This window comes from Odontesthes bonariensis, chromosome 9, assembly GCF_027942865.1.
Source record: "Odontesthes bonariensis isolate fOdoBon6 chromosome 9, fOdoBon6.hap1, whole genome shotgun sequence".
Taxonomy (NCBI): domain Eukaryota; kingdom Metazoa; phylum Chordata; class Actinopteri; order Atheriniformes; family Atherinopsidae; genus Odontesthes; species Odontesthes bonariensis.
In genome coordinates, this window is record NC_134514.1 from 19,584,696 (window position 1) to 19,611,547 (window position 26,852).

General features: G+C 42.3%; 1 protein-coding gene across 2 annotated transcripts; it reads right to left on the reverse strand.

The window, feature by feature from the left end:
* Positions 1 to 44: 44 nt before the first annotated feature.
* On the reverse strand, positions 45 to 24,906 carry vps53 (VPS53 subunit of GARP complex). 2 transcript variants are annotated; one of them, XM_075473550.1, is made up of 22 exons: positions 24,757 to 24,906; positions 24,257 to 24,337; positions 22,709 to 22,758; positions 22,548 to 22,614; positions 18,435 to 18,521; positions 17,806 to 17,921; positions 17,468 to 17,587; positions 15,326 to 15,404; positions 15,042 to 15,185; positions 14,781 to 14,923; positions 13,535 to 13,676; positions 12,622 to 12,717; positions 12,382 to 12,476; positions 11,167 to 11,409; positions 6,779 to 6,926; positions 6,433 to 6,515; positions 6,250 to 6,328; positions 5,832 to 5,980; positions 5,675 to 5,744; positions 5,431 to 5,568; positions 1,308 to 1,412; positions 45 to 1,005 (listed from the first exon to the last, which is right to left on the reverse strand). In XM_075473550.1, the coding sequence occupies exons 1-22, from the start codon at positions 24,841 to 24,843 to the stop codon at positions 835 to 837; spliced, it is 2,493 nt and encodes an 830-aa protein (XP_075329665.1). In that variant the 5' UTR covers positions 24,844 to 24,906; the 3' UTR covers positions 45 to 834. The 2 variants fall into 2 exon arrangements, with proteins under 2 accessions (XP_075329665.1, XP_075329664.1); XM_075473549.1 differs by having other exon boundaries at positions 12,622 to 12,720.
* Positions 24,907 to 26,852: the final 1,946 nt, after the last annotated feature.

Genomic DNA, 26,852 nt, shown 5'->3' on the forward strand with positions numbered 1-26,852 from the left:
CAAAGTAAAACAGCCCACACCCGTCTGCTGAAGCAGAGAGGAAATTATGTGGCAATGCTTTAATAGAGTTGCCCTTGAAGCATACCATTCAGACAATGAAAATGTATAACACGCAGTGCATGATGGCAGGATTGGAGTGCGTTAATGAAGCCAGTGAACAGACTATAAGTTTTTTTTCCCAGAAATGGTGATGTAGACTGCATTTTTTGACTGTTACCAAAAAGTAAAATAAAGAAAAAAAACAAAAAAAACAAACAACATAATATTTAGTGTACAGGTGTGACTATGTACATAAGGATCAAAGATGGCCGAACATCTGTCTGAAAATGCAGAGAATCCAAAGTTCCCCTCTGCCCAGTCCCATTAGATCACTTAAGGCCAATGCACAAACAGTGTCAACGTCCCTTTTAATGGATGACACACATTACCAACCTGTTCTCCCACACACAGATTTAAAACAGTTCATGTGTATGCTATGTTAAAAGGACATTACACCCGGAAAAACATCAACTTTAATTAGGCTCCTTGAAATCATCGTGGATTCGATATGTTGAGAAGCAGCTTGAAGATTTCTGAGCAGACACTTACATTCACTCTACTGAGAGCTCGGACCTTAGTGTCACGATAAGAAAGGTGGAGAATTGCAGAAGCGCACGACAAACTTAACCACGGCAACCAACCGTTGAGGAAGTGTCTTCATATATCCGGCAGCAGCTTGGCTTCATGCGACTATCAGTCAGAAAACTTTCCCCCTTTCTATCATTTCTACAGACTTTGAGATGAATAAATGCAAGATGGCAGAAGGTCACACCAGCAACTGTCAAGTGCTTCTGTTCACAGTCTCTTCTTGATGAGCTTCTCTAATTTGCGGATTCGAGACGACTCTTGCTCAGGGGTGGGGGCACTGAAGGATAGAGTGGGGCCACCGTCGGCCCCGGAGGGCGGAGTGGGTAACCTTTGCCTGAAGAGCTCCAGCATACTGCTCTGTTCACTGCGCTTCAGACCCTGCACACACACGCATGAAATTATGTCCGTTAGCTTCAAAACTGATCACAAAAACCACAGAAAAAGGGAATTATTAAACAAAAAAATTTGATCTTGGGATTCATTAATTAATACTGGATCATACAACCGATGAATGAATCACAATTTATTCGTCCATTATTCAGACTGTCCCAATGTTTACGATTAAAAAGCTTGGACAACAGCTGCAATACACAGTTATGGGGAAAATGTGTTGTGTTGCTTTCGACCTTCCACGGATTAAACGGTGGATTTCCATCCCAGGCAGAATCAAACAAACTGACCTTCATATCCAGAATCTTCTGGAAAGTCTCTGGATTGCCATCAGCCAAGAGTTTGATGTAGTTGTCAACAAACACAACTGGAGGTTCATGGGGGGCCATCACCACCTGCGGAACAGTTTTAAATCGTTTAGTGCGGTTTCAAACACCCCCACCCTCACCCTCCATCACCAATTTCCTGTGAACCATCATGAGATGACCCAAGAGATCTTTAAATAATCCCACATGGGAGCAGCCATGGCCCAAATGAGGGGAAAGGGGGCCACAACTGACACGACCAAGTAGTTTAGCTGCAAACAAAGTCCAAATTATGATTATGCATTTTTAGGTCCACAGAGCTTTTCTCCTTTTTTTTTTTTTCTTTAAACACGGCAATTACTTCATGCACGAGTGGGCAAGAATTAGAGACAGAGAGAAGGAGGAAGGCTTGGATACCACTTCTTTAAGCCGCTGCAAAGAAGGTAGACCAGCACATGGCTGACAGACCCCACTTCCTCCCATGTAATGCACATGTGCCCAAGAAGCTCACAAAATGCTTTCTAAACAACTTCATCTGTCCTTAAATCTCCTTTTTCACTCAAGGTGAAATGCGCAAGGAGCGCATGAGCTGCACATGCACTGAGAATGGAGAAATCCCACACAGGAGAGGCAGAGAGGGAGGCATGCATGAGAGGCTCAGGATTGTGTGGAATTCTTTGCTTTCTTACTAGCCCTGCTGACTGAGTGATTTACTTAGCAACTGTCCTGGAACCGGGCCAGAGGAAAGGCCAGTAGGGACCTTGTAGAAAAAAAAAAAAGGGAACGACAGGGAGAGAGAAAGTTAAGAATGAAAATGGGCATAAAAACAGAGGGAGAGAAATGGAGTGAGAGAAACTCTCAGGCTTAACAAGGGTGGGGATGGGGGTTGCCTTTGAAATACTCCCCAGAAGAGAACTTCAGAAGAGGGAGAGAAAGCTGGAGCTCTGGTGGGCTGGGCTGGGCGAGTGTGGAAAACAGCCACGTCTCACAGGCATTGTGGAGGCCAGGAGAGGCCGTCTCAGACAGACTGAAAGAGTCTTATGTACTTTGAACACAACTGAGCACTGGCTCACAAAGCAGACAGCCCAAATGTATTCATCTTTAACGCTCAAAGCAGATACTCCGACAGCTTTAAAGCTAGTTCATATAAAGTTCAGATCAAATAACTGTGTATAAACATGGATGTATTATGAGGCAACGTGCCCCCCCCCTCCGTTTCCAGCCATTTTACGTTTGTGTAGCTACTTAGAATTCCGTGTCTTTATGTTTCTTTGCAGTTGTTTTTCACCTTTGTAGCCACTTTGCACCCCCCCACCCCATCTCTTTGCAGACATTTTGCATCCCTCTGAAGCCATTTTACATTTCTGTAATCGTTTTGTGCGTTTTACAGTGTGCGAATCCTTTTGTTTGTTGTTTGTTTGCCTTTGTAGCAGTTTTCTATCTCTGTGTTTTAACTTTGCAACTTTCAATAGTGTGCATCTTCATGCTTCTTTGACCCTTTTTTTCATTGCAGTTCTACATCTCTTTCTAGTCACTTTTTATCTATCTGCTATTCCATCATTTTGTGTCATTTTCAGATGCATTTTGCGGGTGAAGCTCGGAGCGTCATCGGTGAGACCGGACTGAATATTGTTTTACACATCAGTAAAACAACCATCAGGTACAGTTTGATCATTCCCCGAACAGCTCATTTCAATATCAGAGTTCAGACTGCACCTCATTAACTGAAATGTTCAAAGGACCCTGCAGTTGGCTACTTGAAATAGGCTTTAAGTAGTTTAAATGTCTTTTCAACTCTCTCACTGAACTACAGTTTCTTGGTGAGGGCAAGACCCATTTCATTTCAAGCCACCGCATCATAAAGTGTAATTTAAAACTATCGCTGAGGCCAGGCAGAGGAATTCCCGTATTGACCTTCTCTCAATGGGTTCGTCTTTCAGAAGCTTCAGTCTCAAGGTGGAAGCAATTACCTGTGAGGAACATCAATGTTACATAAAGTCAATGTCTAGAGTGCTGGCTGCAGAACAAAAGCTTCTCTTTTTTTCTGTCTCCTTCCAAAGCTAAAAACGGTCATAGAAGTAATCTTTCTGTGGCTCTCTCCAAATAGTTTCTTTTAGATCGACGAAATCCAAAGAAGCCTCCCTACCTTGAGCAAAAAAACATCGTGGCTGATTGGATCTTTTTCAACATTTAAAGCATATATATTGTTGTGCAGCATCATTCCTCTTTTAAATGTTGCTTTATTGTTTACCTGTCATTAAAAAGAGTCAGTGAGAAGTTTCTTCAACAGTGGATTCTGATACCTCTCCTAGTATACAATGTCTTGCCTTTACAGTGATTTCTATGCTTCCTGCTGTCATAGTAATGTACTTGAATCAAAGGCCTTCATGCAGTGTTATCTATGCCTGAGAGTTCTTTAGAAGCCACATAGATCCATTCCAGCTGAAGGGGCCCACTGGCAGTCAAATTCAGAAAAAAAAAAAACCCAGACAGTAGTGGGCTGATGTAAATGCATTCATATAATCCTATAATGTGAAAGGCTCTTTAATGTGAGGCAGATGAGTGGAAATTTGTGGATATACATTTAAGGCATTTTTCCGCAGGACAAAGACTGGCTTTGCAAAGAGCACATGGAACAGATTGCAACCTCACAGAGAGCAGACCAAGAGACTCAATCAAATGCGAAACGGGGAGATGAGCTCGTTAGACAGTCGGTGTCTACAGCAAAAGAAAGCGTCATGGACGGGGAGGTGAAAAGCTGTCACTGTACAACTCATCCACCGTTATCACTTTAAAAGCATTACTGCGATAGCACAATTAGAGCAGGCCACACTCAGTGCTGTGAGCACCAAAACAGTCCGACGAGAGAAAGGAAAGAAGGCCTCCAGGGACACCAGTGGAAAGCCAGGGACATAAATGGCTGCAATCTGAGTGCGTGTGCATGACTCTTCACCCCTGAGACGGTTAATAAGGGTGGGGTTAATCTATGGCAGCCACATACTAGGATCCTCCGGAGTCTCATAAGGTAATCTTGAGAAGAGGCCAGCTGGCAGAATCCTGCGACTGCTCTTCTCACAGTAAACAACATCCAGCATGCAACATGGTGCACTGCATGTGCAAGTGTGTTGTTGGAGTAGAAACACGGTGGCACGCACTTATTTACTCACTCGCACCTTTCACGGGCTCAGCCACATGCTGGGTTTGAGGATATGCTTCTCGTCTTGGCCCGTCTCCCATTCATTAAACAAGTAGCATTCCGTTCCTGTTTTCTCCGCGCCTCATGTGAGATGGGTTATTTTGTGGAAACATGCTCATAAAGTGCTATTGTGAGTGGGGCTAAAGACACAATTAAAGGACTATTCTGCCCAAAATAAACCCTGGGTGGATAATCTGCACAAGTGACTCATTCAAGACAAACATTTAAAGTTGGCTCTCACGTCCAACCACAAACACTCACGGGAGGAATGTTTGCTCAGTCTATTGTTGCTTCTTATGATGAAACCTCAATCAATGGAAAAGCAGTTAGGTGCCGGTTGTGCCAGACTATTCTTGGTCTAGTGCAAAAGCTCATGTTTAACTGGATATGTCAGAGCTTCAACATCAAATCTGCTAAACGGCAAACACGAGATAAAGAAAAGCCATCCAGACTGTACTTAAATTAAAGGGCTTATCTAAAGTTCCGAGCCTTTAAAGGTCACCAACTGAAGCTTTGGTTGCAAAAAAAGAGCCAGCATGGGTTTAGCCACCCAAGTTAAATGTCATAAAATGTGAAGTGTCCCGTAAGGATTGAGCATCACTGAAACTGTGTTTAAGTTGCTCTCAAATTCTAATAAGAATCTGTCAGTGAAAAAGTTGCAAGCTCATCCTCAGTTTACATGTGAAAGGTAAACTGTTTAGATTCATCTCCAGTAGCCTTAGAAGCAAGGATTGAGTGTTTTTCCAAAATACTTCAAAGGATGGTTAGGACAGGCTTCTTTTTCATACTTTGACTAATTTGCACTTGAAAGCTGCACAGGAAAAAAAAAGCCTGAACAGAGCTGTTGCACACGAGTCATTAATGCAAAGACTCGCTCGCCTAAATGACCCTGCGACTTCCAGCACTCCTCACCTTAAGAATCATCTCTGCACGTGTCATGCCTTTCACCACTATCTTGGTGTAGCTGGCAGGTGCCTTTCGGAGCACCTGGGAGCCTATGGAAGGCAGATCCAACAGGACCGTCTTCAGGGAGTGAGTGTCAAGGAGGAGCTGTGGAAGAGTTTGCACAAGAGAGAAAAAAGCCGATATTCGAGAGTGAACATACAATATTCCGTACAGGTGTGCACACAATGCACATTAAGGTAATTAAACCTACCTGTTCAGCTCCAACCATGCTGATAGGCTTGCATCTAAACAGGTGGTTGATGAATTTTGGAATGAAAGAACTGAGGAAGTAAAGAATTGACAAACATCAAATTTGAGAACTTTTAGATGGAATTCGTGCAGAGGTGCATTAAATGGGTATACTGTACTTTGTGAACTTGATGCAGAACTGTGTGAAGTATTTGCGAGTGGAGGCGAGGTTGTCTCTGATGATCGGCACGTTTTGTTTAATATGTATGATGATTGATGTCACGTAAGGACTCTGGTCGCCCACGTGCTCCACACTCTGCCACGGCATCTGAGGGGGAGGGATAACCGTCAGAGAGGCCTCGAGGGTCAGATATTGTTTGAAATAGTTCTAAGGTTTCAGCTAATGTGGACACCTTTAAACTCATTACGAAGTAAAAAATGGAAAAACTGCATTCTAACGGATTTCTTAGTGATGATTGGCGGAGCAGATGCCCCTGCAACACCAGCAGGAATGCACCCATCTTCAAGCCTTACACTTGAGGACAAAAATATGGTAATGTTCATTTGACTTTTAATGAAAGGCAGCTGCATTTTAACCTTGCTCATAGCTGTTAGGGCAGGATCGCAGGCAGCATCGAGATCTTGAACCAGCAGTTGGATACTGTTCGAGATCACACTATAAAAACATAAGAGAGACACCATTAAAACATACTCGTCAGATAAAAAGTTTGGGCTCAAATTTACAAGAAAATACAAGGCCTGTAGGTAGCTGCCACGTACGTGCTGAATGTATCCATCTCCCCGGTCAAATTAATTCTCTCCACCAACACTTTATCCACTTTCTCCTTAAGCTTCTCCTCCAACTGGAACACAAATACATATATTCACAAAAACACAAGTGAACACAGACAAGCCTTCGTGATCAAGCATGTGTCTCAATAAATATTGTACGTCTAAGTTAATGAAATATTGACTTAAAATGCAGTTCCTGAAACATTAAGCGCGCGTCTGTGACTGCTACCATCATAAAGCTTTTGCCCTTTCCCCCGGCATAAATGGTCACCGCAAACATCCAATTCGCATCATTTCACAGCACGCACTCGTATGAGCAAGTTTCGGTACGCGCCTGTTGTGTGGTAGCCAGGCAGTATTCGGCAGTACTGAGAATGCTGCAGATCAGGCAGAGCTCATCTCCTGTGAACTTTGCCGCCTCGTAACCTTCTTTTTCCTTTAGCAGGCTAGTAATGGTGAGACCCCCACTGCTGCTGCTGGATCTGGAGAGAGAGATTGACAAAACAGCAGAGAGAAAGACGAGTTCAAAGACGGAGAGTTAAAAAAAAGAAAAGGAGGAAATAAGGCTTGAATGTGCAATCAGAATCGTGTGGCAATATTCAACGGCTACATGTTGGTAAGACCTTCGACATCACACTATTCCTCCCTACAACTCTCCTGAAGCCGTCAAATATGTGTATTTATAGACAGTAACAGATTGAGTGACGTATCAGTTGTGGCTGTTGTGTTTCAGAAAAGTAGTTCAGCTTAGAAAACCGTCTGTTAAACCGCTTTCACACGTCAACGTGATACATTTTCAGGGGAAGTTGGTCTGAACTCTATTCACAGTTGCTGTTCACAGATGTACTGCACAGTGGGGGATTTGTCCAGCCAGAGATGTGCTCCCACAGCGTGAAATACAAATGAGAGGTGGAGGTGGCATCTGTCTCGAGCACCCAGGAGGCAGAACACGATGGCAGCACGTACGGCGTGAACGATTGCCGTTATCTTCAGAACGGCGAGGGTCCTTGATGACCGCTTTTGTGTCAACATCAATTCAACATGCATTTGTATCTATCTGCAATATAGAGAGGTGGGTGAAAAGTAACGTGCAGGTCAGCAGAGAAGAGGATAAAGCAACAACTCTTACCAGCAGACACACCTGCTGTAAATCCTCTGAATGTTTTGCCAATATGTTGCACAGTCTCCTCGCTGACCTTCCAGAGATTTCACTAGGGGGCAGGGTGGAAAATCTCAGCAAGAAATGCAGACTGAATGCTGTGGACATTTAGCTTCTCACATATCACACCACAGTCCATCTCTGCGACTACCCTGCATGAGGGAAAATGGCTTCACTGTTGTACAGAGATTAAAGGAGCAGAAAAGTGATTTCTTCAACATTCACTCGCCTTCCAAGTACTCACAGCGGCAGAATTCCTTTTCAACACACCGATGTCTCCAGTCAACATTATATGAATTATCAGCAGAGAATCCGAACACCAACTTACACTTTGGGGTTCTAAGCACAGACGGATGAAGACACACTATGAAAGCTGAAAACTGCTTCAGTCGCTCGCATAGGAATCACAGCAGGCTCTGCGGTGATCACACAAAGATCTACAAGCTAAGCTTTAGAGGATGTGAAACCTGTCAGCTATTTCAGTTACCTTTGACAGTGTGAGATTGGCATCCATGACTGGCAGAGCCTTAAGAGGGAGGTTCAGGTCGTTTTCACATCCTAGCTGGTAACAAGAGTTGCTTTGTAATGAAAACTCAACATGTGAAGCTCACTGAGCGTGTCGCACAATAAGGGATTTGCTGTTTTTGATGTTGGCTACAGTTACCAGTAGACTGTATATTGATTTTTAAATCCCCAGCAGAGCTGGATTGGTTGGATTTCCAGTTTCCTAAGAAAGGGAAAAACTACAACATTATATATAATTTGAGAGTTCAGTTTGTTTTCAAAAATGTGCACAGTTTCAAAACTGATCAGATGAATCCCGCTGACGATAAAAACTCCAGTCTATTCTTTAGCTGAAGATGGATTTTTGAGAGCCGGTCTTCAAATCGAAGTGGGAGAACTTCACAATGTTTACTTCTCAGTCACAGTACTCTACTCCTTTATGTTACACTGTGAATTAGAGGGACAAGTGGTTGAGATTAATCTAGATTAATCTGTGGAGCCCTCTTTCATCTACACAGCCTTCGGTGCAAGACATTTTTCAAACCGCAGGTAAGGAAAGCCATTTTTAGGAACCGACACAATGGGCATAAGTACAAACAGATGCAACAGTGGGGGCCAGCGACCCGTTCATTAATAAACGTCATAACAGAGACGTGGGTAAAACCACAACACAGTTAAAACTCCTTTCTGAGGGCCCCTTTCAAAAACCTCACAAAACCAATCCAACGCACACAACACCGAACGGGTGTCTGCAAGCATCTCCAAGTGTGTGCACGCGCAATGAGTCTATGACAGTGTTTGTGTCGAGCGAGGAGTATGGTATACATTAGCCGTCAAACGCAAGTGTGTAATTAGCATGCACGCATATCCAAGCCTGGCTGTGTGTGCGCCCCACAGTCAGTGACGGGTTCTGATGTGGCCAATGAGCCAGAGATGTTTTTGCTGGTAGCATATTAGGCTTTACCACAGCCAAACCAACTCCAGATCGCTCATAGCATGCCATCATAATCCATCACAACAGTGAGGACAGAAGATGTTAGCATCAAACTTTTTCTCCTAAACAGCCCCCGTTTCCATAACTAAAGCATGAACAAATATGGGTGCAACGGGCTTGTTGATGAAAAGTTGATCCCAAACAAATCTGCATTTGCTACAATCCACAACTATGCAACGATTCCGTGGCTGAATTAGTTGAAAATAGGAGGGTTGCCATTGCTTTTTTTTATTTTTTTATAAAAAGAAAAAGATGAGATGCTTTTTGAAATGTGTTTTTCTATAAAAACACACGCATCATTGTCATTTATAATTGTAGGATTTTTGCAGCATTATAACTGCTTTATTTTTCTCATCATTATTCCTGGTGTGCTGAGTCACTTGTTTGCTGCAATTTGTTAGAATCAGAAAATTCAAACTTGATGAAAATAAAAACAGCAAGTCTGAATGAAAGACAAGCAAGCTGAGAGCGAAAGACGGTAAAACACGAATCGGGTAACTTTAAGGATAGCATGTTAGCTACTGACAAGGTATCCCACTAAGTTTATTAGTACGTCACTCAACACCCAATTCATTTATTAAAACTGTAGGTCTAAAAAAAAAAATAAAAATAAATTATATATATAATTTACTCTAAAATTCTGCAACAAATTTTTTGATTTCCTGTATACTCCATTTCCATCTCGTTTGTTGAAAAAAAAAGAACAGAGAACCGCCAAAATTCCCTCTGCATTTAAAAAAAATGCAACAAAATTTTATTTCAAGAGAGGAGCTTTTCCTTGTCACCCCAACTTGGCCAGTCAGCAATCACAGGACGTATGACGCCACTCGTATATTACTTCCAGCAACTGACCTGGGAGCTGTTGAGGCAAATGTAGAATACTGAAGCAGTCTGATTTGACAGTCAGTGTGTTTATATCACACGTGGATAAAAAATTTTTTAAAAAAAGGACAAAATGACTGTATTAGTCCAACCAAAACAAGACTTTTACAATACATGTGAACATGTTCATCCGACAAACACACCCAGATAATGCAGTTATGAGTCAAACAAGTCACTCCTGCATGCATTTCCTCAACTAGACTCTCAAACTGGCTCGGGGCATGCTTCACTGTTACCATCTAGTACACAGAAGAAGAAACCAATAACAGTAAGGACTAATTCCAAGGTATCTCACGCACCTATTTGCAAAAAACAGTAAAGTTCAAGTGTATATCAATACAGCCTAATTCCCAATAAAGCTGCTCTTGTCAAGCCACAATTTCTTTTCTAGTTTCTTCTTTCAGACAAGCTAAAAATGTCAGAAAATGTGATGGGGAAAAAAATAAATAAATAAAATAAAATTCAGCCCATCAAGACTACATGTCAATTTGCAGTTGCTTAAAGCATTTCCAGACAGCCAGTCTGCCCTTATAAAATCCTGATTTTATAACCACAGCATAATCTGGTAAAAATAACCACTCAATTTACTTAAAGAGGTCTCTGCAGTGAATTCAGCTATATTTACAAGTACAATGATCTCCCACAGTGAAAGTTTGAAGCGGTATGTCTTGAATGTTTTTTGACTGTTCGGCTGCAGCACTGGGACTGGATAGTGTAGTGGTAAGATTGCCACCTTTCATGTAGGTGACCTGGGTTCAAATCCCCTGCATGAAAGGTAGTACCTCCAGAAGGGGTCCTTAGGGGTCCCCCTTACCCTATCTACCTACCTGTAAGTAGGCAGAAATGCATAAACATAAACACTGCTGTCAGACATGCTTTGAATTGGTTCCTCTATCATGCATGTACACTGGAACAAGGGAGAGTATTCCAATTAACTGACCAAGTCAAGCTACAACCGTAGCGCGACTTCACGGCGCACGTGACTATACTGTCGGAGAAAGTTTCTTTGGTCTTTTGATAATTTCTTGATATTGCTTACATTGCAACTTCATACGTTGAATCTCGGTGGGTTACTTACACCAATGAAAACCACCTCTAGCTTTATTTCAGGGGTATACCTTAAAAAAATTTCTGAGATGCTCCTGTATACATGTTTAAATAACCAAACCTGAACTGGTCTTACTTAGGCAGGTTGCCAGAGAGGATCTTCCAAGCGTACTCTCGGAGGAATTTCTGGAAGATGGTTGTGAGGGCGATCATGGGTTCTCCGGTGCTCAGTTGGGAGCACTGCACCATGCACTTCTTGTAATAGACAAAGAGGTCAGCACAGCTGGGCAGCACCGCTCCACCCTCCTCCGTGCCTGCTTTGGGTGGACCTTGTGCTCGGAAATCAGCCACAAAGCGGTCAATCAGTTCGCCTAGGTTCCTGCAGATACCAAGAAAATGTACAGCCAAACCCACACAGGTTTACGCACGTATGTGTTAAAAAAAACATTAAAAGCACACGATTAATTCTCAACCCTAATAAATACAAAGACGATAAAATAACAAGCAGTCAGGGAGCGAGACAGTTGGACAAATAGAAGAAAATGCTCCAAGCGCCAAATCCTCAGTGCCACAGTCTACAGCCAGTTGTTGTGGAACAATTCTCTTGAATCAAGGAAATAAAGCCAAAGACAAAACAAGCAGGCCACTGTTCTCTTCGGCTACGTCCCATGGAGACAAGCTGATTTGGCCTCTGCCTGTTTTAAGGCCTTTGGATTGGACAAAAACGAGGTTAAAGCTGCAGTATAGGTCAATCCTGTCCCCCAAACAGCAATTAACGCTCCAGTGGGTTGCAGGAAAGCGCAACAGTCCCAGAGTTCAGTTTCAGCACTTTCAGAAAACATCCCTATCACTGAGGTCGGGCAGGGACTGACACGCAAGTGCAAACTGGTGGTAAAATCTTAAGAAAAAGGGGAGGATTGAAAAAAAAAGAAAAGTGAAACTAAATAGGGCTTGACATAAATCTTAAAAATAGAGACAGAATTAAACATAAATTACACAAAAAAGAGAATGGAGTGAGGCTACCAAAAAGAAAAAAAATAACGAGGTGGGAAAGAAAATAGGCAGATCTGCTGTGGCAGCACTTATTCAACCTCCCTCTCCTTCAATGTCTGTGGTCGTGCAGCTAATGGGAAACATTTCTGCCACAGTGGAGACAGAAGCATGTACAGGAACAAGGGCTGGAAAGACAGGAGGAGGTGAAGCAGAATGGAAGGAGGGGGAACTGATTGATGAGTAGGCAGTGGAAAAGGCATTCCTGTGCCAGCTTAACGTACAACCTGCTCCTAAATCTGGGTTTGTTTACCATGAGTCAAATTGATCTTCTCTGCTTCTGTGAGTGTGTGCTGCTTACTTGTCTTGGGATTCTATGTAGACATATAGATGAGGTTCAAAGCACTTGGAGACAATGCCGTGGAAAGGGTTGTCTGGAGCTTTGGGCTTCCTGGGCTGAAAGAGAAAAGCAAAATGAGCCACTAATGAGATAACCACCTCAAAAAGATTCATTCAGCCGGAAGAGAGCTCAACATAAGTGGAAGCAACATCTGACAGACCCCTTGATGTGGCATAAAAATGTCAGATGAGGTCAACTCACCTTCGCAAGATCTTCATCCTTTTCTGCGCCCACATCCTCTCCTGGCTCATCCTCCAGAAAGGGGTTTGTCGGCTCTGGTGGGCTCTCTGGCTTCTTCTGCTGCACAAATAAAGATATAGCACAATCTTAATAATCTCCTCATAGCCCAATAATTTAAGCAAAAAGTAGGTTTGACTGTCCCGCAGTCATTTCAGTGTACGCGTTCCAAAATGTTTTAGAGTTCAGAACTCAGCACCTTCCTCCTACATTAACGTAAGCCATTTCACGAAACTCTTATTATAGAATTCCACTCAAACAAATCCCCGATTGGATTACAGAACCCAGCAGGCATGGGTGTAAAGTGAATTGCAGACAAAAAGGCTACTGTCAAGCCTAATTAATATCAGGTCAGGACAAGGCTGGCCTACTTGGCCCCAAACATAACTAGGCATGCCACTTATCAGCTGCCCGCTCCTAATGTCTCACTTCCACCTCCAAGCTCAAACTTGGCCTGGATTAAAATGCTTCTTTGGGCTGGTACCCCAAAAAATGTGTGAAAGGAGAACACGATAAAAAAAAATAGTTCACATAAATACAACGACGGTGCACACAAAAACAAGTGACTTCAAAGAAACGCATTATGAGTTTTGCACACATTACAGCAAAACCTAATGAAGAGTATTTCAGCAGGTATAAAGTTGTCATTGTAGAACAATGTGGGCACATGTGTGAAGTCTGTAAAAACTGGCTTTTATGGACAATACTTAATGCGAGAAAGCAGTCAGTGAGGGATGCATTTATTTAGATATAGAATCCAAATTCTATCTATAAACTTTAACTGTGTTGGTTCAGTCTCAACTTGAGGGATTTTGAGTTTTTTTGGAGTCAACAGACCAGTTGTGTTTGTGTGCGTCTGTGTGTGCTTTTTCCTCACTCCTGGCGCATCCATCAGGGTGCATCCTGTGAACCGTTTGGCCAGCAAACCCTCGAAGTTTGTGGTCCGCTGAATAGCAAACAGAAGCAGCTTCACTTCTATCTCCTTTGCCCGAGTTCGCATCACCTTGGCTAGCTCCACCCTAGGGAACACACGTGCAAAAAAAAGAAAAAGAAAACAAGGCGATAAAAGTCAGTTTAAGGATATCTTTCCACTTTGAAAAGACATAAAGGACCTTTGTAAGACTACAAATATGGATGTCAGACCCGTTTCTAATAATGCAACTTGATTATTTGCTGTGCTTTTATCTCTCAAAATGCATAGTTTCCAATTGATAAAAAAAATAAACGCCCTAAATCAAACCTGACCATCAATTAATTTGTGGTTTGATCCTGCGGCACAAAGCTCGACTTACTTTAGGCTGCTGTGTAAAACACAAACTTACACCAACCAGGGACACGGTTCAGTTGAGATGCCTGACGTAACATCTCACATTTAATGCAGAACACGGGAGCTGATAAGACTAAAATGATCATGGACAGCGATTTTTCAGATTGGTTCATTTTAAACAGAAAGGTTTCTTCCACCTTGCTGTTCCGAGTAAAAGATATAGAGACTAAACTGGTTACAATGTAGTTTTAGTTGGCAGCGGAGTTAGTCACAGAACTGAAAACACATCACAGGGGAAGCTGCTGTGTTGTACGTCATGCCTCTGATTTCAGAAAGTTAGCATGCTGTCTGAAAGCACACAATGGGGCGGCATCACACCAGTTTTGTTTGACTCATCGTCAGCAAGCAATGATGGTATAATGAGGGGGTCTACTGAGTGATATAATGGTGGTATGACAAAAAAAAGAAAGGGCTTCGGTTACAGATGGGAGCCGCACACAGTGCCCCTCGGGTCGTTCGTGCAGTTGAAGTAAAAGATGGAGAAAAATACTGACTCTGGGTCACTGCTCATGTAGGCCACCTACTTCAACTGCCACTGTCACTCTGGGCTAAAACAGAGCAGTTCACTACATAAAGCCAAGAAGTCCTAAAAACCAATTTAAGATTTTCCGGTTAATTTAATTCAGTTTTTCTTCTTTTTTTTTCCCCTCCCTTCCCTCTTCTGTTGGACAAAGAGTCAGTGTTGAATACTGGCTATGAATCAGATCAATCACAAACCACATCATTCGTAATCTCAACTTTGTGTCAGCACACATCTGCTGATGGGCTTGTAGACTGCATGCTGCGTGTGCTTTACTTGGTAATGTGGCAGAACTCCACAGCAATGCGCTCCGTCATGCACCACTCTTCGGGAAACATGCGTCCGTATTTTTCCTCGTAGTCCAACAGCTGCCGTTTGATCCAGGCATAGCGGCGGTCGATCTTGTCCAGCCAAGCAACCTGGAAAAGAAGAACAACAATGTTTCTTCACCATTATCAGGTCACCATTTTAGACTACGATCTCGTCAGAAATCGAACTCGAAAATAGAAATGTCAACTGCCGTTACTTCTTACTCACGTCCTGATTTTCCTGGAAGAGAACCAGATACTCAGAGAGGTGCTGCCTGATGAACTTTTTGATGATCTCCTGTTTGATGCGAGGATCTAGTACGTTTGCCACCAGACAGGCATCTCTCAGCACGTTGCTCGGTCCACCCGGTCTCTGCATGGGTGAATGGGTATGTGAAAGTGTGCATTTTATCTCTTATTTGATTTTATTATTAATATTATTACTATTATAATTTTTTTTTTTTAATGCAACGGGGGAACAATAATGACAACCTTTTTTTGTAAGATATCTACCTTGGAGCCTTGAGAAGGGAAGGCCTCTTCAAAGTCTGCCAGGATCTGAGTCCCCAGCTCACTCTGTGCTGCTTTTACTCTACAGGCAAAAAAAAATAAAATGAAAAATATAAATGAGCAGTTAATAGGTTGCACGTAGGGGTAAAAGCATTTTCATTTTCGCCAGCGTGGCTCAGACCTTTAATAGATTATCGCTGTATTCTGTTAGGAATCGAAGAGAAGGACATTCCTTGGCAGAATTACCAATGTGAAACATTACTCTAACAAAACAACAAAAAAAAATTGGCCGACTACATCCAGTTAAACGAGTTTGCGATTACTTGAAATGTATCCCACTTTGGCTCACCAAGAGCAGCATCCAAAGCAATGACAATCATTCACAACAAACAGGACAGGGTGGACGAGTACGACTGCATCTAGACTCTAGATACTGACCACATACACAGCTCCCCACTGCTGTGTGGCTGGCTACAGACGATCAAGCACACAGGGTGGATTTACAGCTGACGGTGCAAAGTTGATGTCTGAGGTTGCATATAAACAGAATGCACGATGCATGATGAAAAAAAATACAAAATCGGAATTTCAGCAGCACAGCTGAGAAGAGTAAGTCAGAAAGGAATCAGTTGCATTTTTAGATGACAAACTATTAGCCCAGTGTTTTGCTTCTTAATGTATTGCACTGCTATCACCAAGACTGAGAGAAGAAGCCAACACAGAAACGTCTGCATCTCTTCCATTAGCTACTTGAGGCCGGCTCAAAAAGCGAGTCCCTCCCAATAGATGACAATCACTTTCTCATTCATTTCTACAGCACACACATTTGTGTGGTTTGGTACACACACACACACAAAAAAGTTCTCTCTCACTGCTCCTCATAAAGAATTGTATCTGAAGAACAACTCTGCATTGTATGATTTTTCATACAACTCTCCTATTTAAATTGTGTTATGACTTAAAGCTATGCATTACTATAGGCAGGTTCACTTTGAGTGCGGGTTTAGTCCAATGGACGTGCACAGTATTATTGGATTCTCCATCAGGTGTGTTTCTTGCACGTCACCTCTGGCTGCAAAAGCCCAAATTCTGAGGCTTAAAAACATCCATCACCAATGACACTTTAAATGTGAATCTCACTTTTCCAAAGGGATCATGCTAAATTGCATCTTTGATATAACTTTGCTGCTATGGAAGTAGACTGAAATGACACACAAAGAAATCAGGTGTCTGGTGGGGGAGTGAAGATCCCCTCGCAACCTCAGCCCCCGTTTCTCAGCATGAAGCCTTGATACTCCCTATTAACCGTTTGCCTCCAGCCACCAGCCCTGCCTTCATATCTTCCACTTCTCTGTGTCTCCTCTCATCCTTTTCTCCAGCACAGTCACTTCTTCCACACAGCTGTTCTTTGGTATGAACGCTATCTACCACACCTCGGTCAAAACAGAACAGAAGGTCGTCCTTTTTAGTTTTTAGGGATCAGCACTGCTTTGAACTTGAGTTTCAAGCTGACCAACGTGTCCAAGACTGATTCCGTTCCTGGGGAATTATCAGCAAAGAAGGAAAAAAGTATAACAAAGACTTTCTGTGTGAATGTGTGTGTAAATTCTTACAAAGAAAAAACATTAGTAATACAAGAGTGAACAAACAATGAAATGTTAGATAACTGATGGACCTGCTGCCATAGTGAAGAACAACCTAAAATAAAAAAAAAATAAAAGAGTACTGCAATAAATGCATGTCACACTCGCAGAGGGGAAACATATACGTGGCGATACAAACGCACCCTCTGAAAAGTGTGTCCCTGCTGTCTTACAATGGAAGAAAAACTGGCATAATGAGCGCCTATTCAGTGAGTTTCCTTCCTCTGTTTTCCTACATGTGTGGGACAGTGCTTGAATGTGTGTCTATCTACATAAACAGGATGTAATACGCAAAATACCTCACTGAACACTGGAACCACTTTTCAACAGCTCGAAAGACGAGCAGTGGAACATTTCAGCAGAGAGGAGAGCTAACCTTCTGGCTACTGGAAATGAGCTCCAGAGTTATGCTGATCACCAAACAGTCAAGTGTGTTTGAGCATGTGTGTGTGTGTGTGTGTGTGTGTGTGTGTGTGTGTGTGTGTGTCTGCGTGCTAGTTACCTCTCTGAAAGCTGTCTGATCTGGGGTATGCCCATATATTTGTGGAAATGTTCCAGTACATTGACCACTCCCTGCAGCAAGTTGGCCACCTCACCATACTGCCTCTTTCTGGTCATGGCTCTAGAACAAAAACGCACACATTAATGATTTTATACACCATAAAGTTTTCCTATAGGCAGTCAGGAATTTAACGAAACTAACCAGAAAGGTGGAGGGAGTGTGGGGTCTCTCCACCAAACTTTATTTGAGGGGAGGCTCACTGCCTCCGACTTTGAAAACCCTGCCTTAGATCAATTAAAAAGAAACTTTAGGGGAACTGTATGAGAAACTGTACCCACTCTAAAGAGTCAACTCCCCCTGCCAGCATATGAAGGTGGTTGAGGGTGGTGATGGACGTAGTGAGGTGGCGCTTGGCATGGTCCAGCTGCTTGATGTCCCTCGTTATCTCCTTGACCTGCACAGGAGCAAATCAGTTTGAGCAAATAATCAAGATAGAGGAAAGAAGAAAATTGCATGGAAGGCGTCACAGTGCAGAGATGACAAGATGAAGCACAAACAGTTGGACAAATGTAAGAGGGTGGTCGACTGGAAGAAATAGCAGGATCAAGAAAAAGAGAGTAAAATGAACAGCTTTAAAACGTATCTCCTGAGACATCCCCACCCCCATGACCTCAACCCCATCCTTTCTGTAATCACCGTCCTATGACTCTCGTTGACAAACAAACACGCAAATTCCTGCTTGTAACATCAGCACACATGGAAGGTGCATTATCTTGACTTATATAAATGACTTGCCCAACTGTCTTCTATTGTCACAGAAAAATACAGGCTGCATCTCGCCTGTGCTTGGGTCATATCCGGGCTGTGCTTTAGCAAACCATTTGTTTTTGTGTTTGAATACGTGCCTGTGTGTGTGTGTGTGTGTGTGTGTGTGTGTGTGTGTGTGTGTGTGTGTGTGCGCACGTACCATTTGCTCAGACTTCTCAGCCTTGTCCTTAATGTCTTTGATTTTGCCAAAGAGCTGCTGGATGGCTACCTGAGCCTCCTCCAAAGCCTGCATGAAACAAACAAACAAAGCAATATTAAAGATAAAGAGAAGGCACATTTCAACTACTGCACAAGTAGCAGTGAAAACACTCTCTATCACATACTATTTGATGAAGTGGATATCACAGGATTTCCTACTTGCTGGCAGGTTCACGGGAGATAAAAACAGAAACACTTGCTTCCATCTTTGTGAAATCATCTTCTGTTGACCTCTATATTTTTTGTAGACATGTTCCAATAGACGTGCTACTGGTATCAACATAAAAGCAGTCACTATTACAGATAGGCCACATCTACAATTCCCAATGCGTACTTTTTCCACAGCACACTTTGGGCATATTGTCCTGCCTTCTGTGTGCAGGTGCCAATCTGGACTATTCCCAGTTGTGGGAGTTTGCTTCCAGAGGTTGTTGTGAAGAGCATCAGCTGATTAGCTAATATTCTGCACATTCTCCTCCATATGTAAGTACATATACACCGTTGTCACTCTTAGGAGTAAAGAGATCATTCGCAGTTTTAACGGGGTATATTACATTAGACAGTCACGGCTGTAAGGTAGCTGAATTGCTATTCTAATACTTCCCCATCATCTGACACGGCAGCTCTTCTTTGATGGTGCCAAACAGAGCTTTTGCTCCGACATGCAATGTCAGGCTAATTGGCTTCATTTGGTCTGTTGCCGTGGCGGCACTGCAGACACAGCTTTAACTCTCCTCTGACACACGTGCACACAGGGAATGCTAACAGCCGGCACCAGCTGTCCGAGGAATTTACCACTTTCACAGGCACGTCTAACAAACAAGTGGACAGTGGGGGACCAAACGCGCAAAAGTGTCCGTGTGCGCACACATACAAACATAAATACAGCTTGCGCTGACAGAAGTTCCCCCGTTTCCCTTCCAGAGTGGTGACCGAGTCATGGAGACACAGTCAAGGTGACGATGGTACCATATGACAAGGTCGTGAAAAAAATCTCAACAAAATCCATCTTTAAACCTACACAGGGTGGTTTGGCCTGGGTGTAATCAAACTAAGTTAAAAATGTATTCTCTATGTAATACGACTTCTCATCAACACGATCTACCACTGAGAGCACACAGTGTCTGGTACTGATTAGCCTTCAGTCAAGGAGAGAAAAAGCTGCCTCCACTTCACGCATGCTTCATTTTTTTAAGTCATCATACCACACTACGGCTGTTGGTGATTGGAGGAGTGAAGGCAGGTTAAGGGACAGTACTTTGATCTGAGCACTGGGAGGAAGGGAGTGCCACTGAATCTTTTGAAAGGTTCCCTGGAGGGGCCCTTGAGCATACAGAGTCCGAAACTTCCAATGCAGCGACTGTCGCTAATGCAGGCTCAGCTGATTCAATCTGGCTTGCTTCCTAGTGCTCATTTCCTGTACTTAGCCCTGAGGAAAGCTCAGAAGACCACTGCCCAGCAGGCGCCTCCATGCCAAAGATGTTATCGGCACTCACACAAACCAGTGGATCTCGAACATGCAATAAGTAGCACATGTTCCACGGCTAACATAGACTGTATTATAAGGTTTGAAGAGGAGGGAGGGGAGCCTCCTTTCAATGTTTTAAGATGCTTCCAATGAACCCCTGCTAGACATTAGTGTAGCGTTCTTTGGTAGAGGGCAAAAAAAAAAAAAAAGTTCTTCTCCATTTCAAGCTAAATAGGACAACAGATCCATTCAACTTAAGTGAGATATTTTAATAATTCAGCACAATTTTCACTAATCACTGATCGTGTTAAAACGTTCTGTCCTAGCTAAGCCTGATTTTCTGAAGCGCTTGATTAGAAAAGGTAACAGGCCACTATGACCACATTATTGAAGCGGATTAAACAGATTATACCAAACAAAAAAAAAACAAAAGGAGAAAAATAATCCTTCAAACAGAAACTGCTGACTCAGAGTCTCCATCGGGATCCAAACACAAATACAGAACAACCTCATTTTGATGGGGAATATCTTTAAGCCTGTGACCAACTCAACGAAAACTAGCCAATTAGAAAAAGAGAGGGACAAGTTGTGCAAAAGCAACAAGAAATGAAGGCGATGCATATCAGAGGAGATTTGGGAGCAGGTATTGTCAAAGTTGACAGAAAGAGAGAGTATACTCTGAATGCCATAGAAATCATCATTTCACACCGGACCTGAGAGATGAAACCTACTTTCCCTGAGGGTGTTACATGGCTTTTTGTCTACATCAACATGCAGGGTTTGGGCAGTGCAGATACAGAAACAATGTTTTTTTTTTTTAAGTATTAAAGCATCTAAATGTTTTATAAATAAATAATGTAGATGTCCAAGACATTAGCTCTTTAATGAGTGGTGATATCACTGGTTACATGAACTCTGGATCGATACCTTGTTCCATGACATTTTCGACAAGAACAACTAATCAAGGGATGGAATTATGTTTGCAATGTGCCTTAATAACATTTTAAAAGTAACACTGCCTCAGACATTCTAAATATAAGCTTTATTAGCCACTACAGTCTGATCATTAAGACATTTCCAGACTTTCAGTTGGCAAACATATTGCTGTCTGCCACCCTACCGAGAAAATACTCACTAGACCTCCACTTTCTCTCTCTTCCCAACTTGCTCCTTCCTTTCTTCTACATAAATTTTACCACCTTGGTTTTCAATCCAGAGGATCACATCAGGTAAGTGAGTGAGTTTAGCTAACGGCAGAAATGACCGAACTGCTGATCTTGTTGGTTTATTTTAGGGCCGTCTCTATGTATTGCCTTCTCGAAATGAACACCTCTCCATCTTTCCATCTGCAAAAAAAACAAAAAACAGATTTTCCCCCTGGAAAGGCTGGAATGGCTCTGTGGGGTTGGAAAAACAAACTAAAATTATTGTGTGTGACTGTTTAATGTTATTGGTCTGGAGGGGATTTAGAGTGTTTCCGCTACTAAACGGGAGCTGACTGGGAGAGACGAGCCAGGCACTGCGCCGACAACGCGCACCTAATCACGTCAACTGGTCAGAACACGGATGGCTCACCCAGCAGGTGTCACGTTCCCTTAAAGGCACGTTTCCTTAAAAGAGCAGGGACCTGGAGTGAATCAGCTGGGGCTGCTCTTTTTCCATCATCATCAAAAGTAAAAGGCAGAAAAAAAAAAAAAAAAAAAATCAAGAGTCTGGGTTGGGAAAGAAGTGTAAGTATTTACATGCGAGAATCTTTTGCACCGACATGTTTTCCGTATAGACGCAGTTTGAGCTGCGGGAATGGATCTGAGTCATATTGTCCTTTTCCATGGAAGCAATATGGAGAGGGGAGAGAGCAGGAGATGGAGAGAAGCCTGTTTTTCTGTGTCGATTACATTCAAATGCAACACTTAACCTGAGAGAAAGCATACAAGCTTTAACAGTGCAATCAATTTGTAGATAAATGCACAAATGTTAACGATTTCCAAACTTTTAACGACCGGGAAATGCAAACTCCACAAGGTGTACATCTACACACATTTGTGAGATGTCACTGCCCTATAGTCACACACACCTAATTTCCCCCTCTTACCTGACCGCAAATGTCAATTTGCCTTTGGGGATAATCCCAGTGTTCGGCATTTGTTCTTTACTACCTTTGCAATTACAAAATAACATTGTTTAATGACAAAACAAGAGTCCTGCGTCCTTTATAGCCACGCTGCCAGAAAAATGAGGAAATTATCATAGAAAAAAAGCCAAACATACAATTCAATCAGTTTTGTCTTTTTGTTCCAGAAAACGCAACTGCAGAGAGGGTGATCAAAATGCCTCATCCGCCACGCTCAACATTCTGTTCACAAGTCGCACTGATTTCCACAGCATACTTCTTGTACCGTGTTCATCCTCCGGTGTGCTATTGACAAACAAAGTGCATTTTCAGCTGTTGGACTGCATCTCCTGCAGAAAATTTCCATAAAGCGTGACTGAGCAGCAAACTGTCGGCGCATTCTGCTGAAAACCTCTGGCGTTCGCGTTTGAAAAACCTTGAAAAGACCCCGCCGGACGACTAGCAGCTCAGCTCACCTGTCTGCCGTCCTGGCCCACATTGGTCTGGCCTCTCACAACCGTCCTGATATTGTCATCGAGACGCCTACCGAAGACAAGAAAAAGCAGATCTTGAGTAACACTGAAGGTACAGTTAAACAAACAAAAAAAATCCCACGACTCAGTTGGCATGAACTCACCGAATCTTCAGACGAATTTTGTTTACCACATCATCGATATTAGCCAAAGACTGGCAGAAAACAAAACAAAAACAAAGACAGGATGTCGGTGAAACATGAAGCAATCGTTTGTCATACATTCGGAAAACCACATTGTTTGACTCAAAGTTGAAAACTCAACCTTCCACATGTAAATCTGTTTCATTCGGTCCTTTTGACACTTTATCCAGATACATTCAACGAAAACTTTCTCGGAACTAAAACATGTACTTTAATCGCCGTTAATAAGACAGCTGCGGCCAAATTAGCAGATGACTTTCCATGACATTTTACAAATCAAACACTGTGCATCGAATGCAGCACAGGCGGAGCCTTTCACCTAAAAATGATGGACATGGTGCAATTAGGAGGTGATGCATGCAAAACCATCAACAGTATAAAAGCAAAAAAAAAAAGCTTACAGTGACCCCTGATGGAGGTGGAATATACACACACATGCATGTCACACTAATAACTGAACAAGGGGAAAGGAATATAACATTTGTGATGACAAATGGAAGAATCAAATGGAATTTAATTAGTTTTGAACAAAAACACAAGCAAGAATGGGGAGATTTGTTTGAGAAATAGAAGGTAGACAGATTAAATCAATAAAAAAAAATATAGAAATAATTTTGAAAAAAATGATACTGTATCAAAACAAGCTGAAACAAAGATGAGAACAAAAATCAATCCATTATTTTACTGTGATTTTGTGGGCCCGTCTTCATTTCTGATGACAGATTCAATTCTCCTGGTGTCACCAGAACAGTCTAGCTTCTCTTATTCGCCTTCTTTTAAAAATCAAGCGTTTTGGTAGAGAAATTAGATATATGAATATCATCTACACTACCACCGATTGCACTTATGAAGCCTCATATCACACTCCCACTTTCATGTTTTGCAACACGATGTCCAAGTCTGTGTCAAACGTATATATTTATTAATTTTTTACCTTGTTTTCTTAACACTTCCTAGGGCACGGTGCAGCTCAACTGGTTGAGCTGACCCAAAACACAAACAACGGTGGTTAACTTTGCTACATCACCAAAAACTAATCGTATGCAATGCCTGTCACGACGAACACTCACTGAAACACCAGTTTTCACAAGCAATCAGTCAGAAGCACTCACATTAGCCAAGTTTGTGTACATGGCCAGCTGGCATATATCCACTCACAGACAGGGCAACCTGTGACTATTTAAATCGTGCCTCATATCCACTACGTTGTGCACGCGCTTCCTGCTACAGTTGAATTGTAGTTGTTCTGCATTGTATAAGTATGTGTAAACGCTGAAATGAGACAATTTAGCCGCTTCAGATTCTTCAGATGCTTGCAAGACTTCCATGAAGATCCACAACAATGTGTCTTTGATAGTTTTGAGGGCATGAGAAGAAAAATATCACTGCAAACCTTATCCAGATCGAGACATTTAAAGTAACAACAGGGCTTTTCCTACAGTGACCATTGTGGAAGGGGTTTCCCTTTATCACGTGATAACTCTTACTAAAGAATGAAACTCACTGTACCTGTTCCGTGGGGAAGAGAGTGTTGATGTACTCCACAGCATTGAAATCTGCTCTGTCCAGTGGGTCCTGGCTGGGAAACACCTTGGATACACACAAACAAACGGAAACACTTCAACCAGAACTTACGCCGGAATATTTGTGTGATGGACGTACAGTTTTTTCACGGTTTTTTTTAGCCCGGTGACCCAAACTTGTTAAATGAGCCTGGTGTAGCTACTTAGGGCTATCTTAATCTATCTAGGGAGGGGAGAAAAAAAGTAAAGACACCTTTGCGAAATAGACCTGTGCCTCATTTCCCACTAAAGCTGACAGGCTGACAAAGCTTTCAACAAGCCGAACAATGTCAGTATTGTGGAGAATGTCAGGTTTAATAGCTATCAATGTCATTGTTGCGAGAGAGCCCGGAGGATGGGTTAGCTGGCTAGCAGCTGGCTACACGTTAGCAAAAGGGACAACAATGCTTTCCGTTTGACATAATGGTAACGAGTCCGAGCGCCTACCTGCTCAATGGCTAATTGCACCTCTGGGGTTAGATGCAAAATAGCCTCCAAATCTTCAGCGAATTCAAATTCCTCTTCCTCCATCATTGTCAAGACAAACCTTTCCAGTTTACCACTTCCCGGTGAGGAGGCTTCTGGGATATTTGGTCACGTGACAAGAGTTGCACTTTCGCCTGTGGAATAAGAATACTCGACATTTGAGCCGGCATACAGTCGCACACAAGAGCAGAGTAAAAAAAAAAAAAAAAAAAAAAAAAAAATGCAACTATATTCAGCTACAGTCTGTCAACAAAAACGGTGTAATTAGAATTAGAGTTGGAGGACTACGTTCTTACATTTTGATTACATCTTGGAAACGGCAATAAAAGCAAATTAAAATACTGCAGGTCTCCTAGTAATTCCTAAAATTAGAACCAAATCTGTCGAGGGTGCAGTCTGTGGTCCTGCTCTCTGAAACAAACAACCTCCTGAGCTGTGGTCCAATACAGCTGGGGCTACATTCAAAACGACACCACCTTACAATATAGCCTACCTGTTTTCACAAGCCTATAATTATGCGTGTGTGATTGTGTGTATTGCCTACTGTCTCTTTCTTTGTAATGTTATTATATGCTCCAATGAGCAAAATTGCCACCATTTATGAGAAGTGTGACTTTAATTTAAAGGATTCTTATTATATATTTCTTTGTAATCTAATGAATTGTGTTACTCTCAATAATCACAATCCTGCTGCACATTACAACAAATTAACATGCAGCAGGGACGTCTGGGTCTCTTTGCTCAAGCTGCTGCCCCCGCGACCCGATCCCCGGACCAGCGGAAGATGATGGATGGATGGATGGATGGATGGATGGATGAACATGCAGCATGTTAAGTAACTGACTACATTTCAAAGTAATATGGTCCAAATTTTAAAATGAAAACTGTAACATTGATGAGGTGTCTTTTTTTACTCCATTCAAATACTTACATAAATTGTGACAATTCTTGACGATGAAAGCTCTGGTGTTGTGGTTTGGCAAGAGAAGAGCCTTTATGCAGATTTATTTTGCAGTAAACTGAGGTGTGGGGGCTGTGGTATAAGAGTGTGGTCCCCGAGACTGACAAAGAACAAGATTTCAACAGTCACAGTAACTTTCACTGAGCATGAGAACAAGAGTTGCCATGCTGTGTATCCTGAAGGCAGACTGATGATCTGGTGAAGACTGGGGAGTAGACCGAGGTAGATAAATTGTTGGAGGATGATGAGCCACCGGTGAGAGGAATGAGTAATCCCAAAATGCCCTGCCAGCCACGCCTCAGGATAATCAAAAGGTGTGTTAGACTTTATGTGGCATTGCGCTGCAACAACTTGACGTGATGCTTGATGCTCCTGAGGCAATGTATGCTGGTTCGAAATCTTGTCAGACTTTCACCAGCGTTGGAGAACGTCACCTTGTCATATGACATTAAGACCTCATGGGACTAAGGTGGCTGCGGGCGGAACAGGTAAGGTGCTACAGCTGCTCTCTCCTCCTCAAGGCTTGGTCCATCTCGCTCATGTCACAAATCTGTGTGGACTGGCTGGAGGCTTAAGGAAGCATATTACGTGTGATACTATTTTCGGATTCTCAGATCAGTTATCTTCTGTGGCAATAGCGACTTTGATGCCATAAACAAATATTCCTTCTAAAATTTCTGAGAAATTTGGTGGGCTAGATTTTCTACTTGTGATTGATCTCTGTGTAACTAAAATTCACATGAAGTCAGTTTTTTATTATCAATTTGCCTATACTGGAGACTCTATTATAAACACACCTCAAGCAGCTTCAAACAGGAAATAAGAGATTTAGTTAGTCTAAAAGGAAAAATGAAAAATACAATTATTGTTGTATTCAATATGAAGTACACAAAATATACATTAAAGTTAATTAGTTAGTTATTAATGCAATAAAAGGAATGCTATTTTATGAGTTGTTATTTCCACAGATGTCGTAATGCTACAGAGGCGATTTGGACATTATTGGGTAAAAAGACGCCTTCACTGCTGAACTGAAACCCTGACCAAACAAAAAGTAAAAATCTATTTAAACACTGCCATAAAGTGGCTTTTCAGA

Coding starts and splice junctions, on each gene's coding strand:
- vps53 (XM_075473549.1), bottom strand. CDS start 24,843: ATGATGGAGGAAGAGGAATTTGAATTCGCTGAAGATTTGGAGGCTATT. Junction 6,927..11,166: donor CTCTCTGGCAACCTGCCTAA/GTAAGACCAGTT, acceptor CTCTCTCTCCAG/ATCCAGCAGCAGCAGTGGGG. Junction 1,006..1,307: donor AGAAGATTCTGGATATGAAG/GTCAGTTTGTTT, acceptor GTGTGTGTGCAG/GGTCTGAAGCGCAGTGAACA.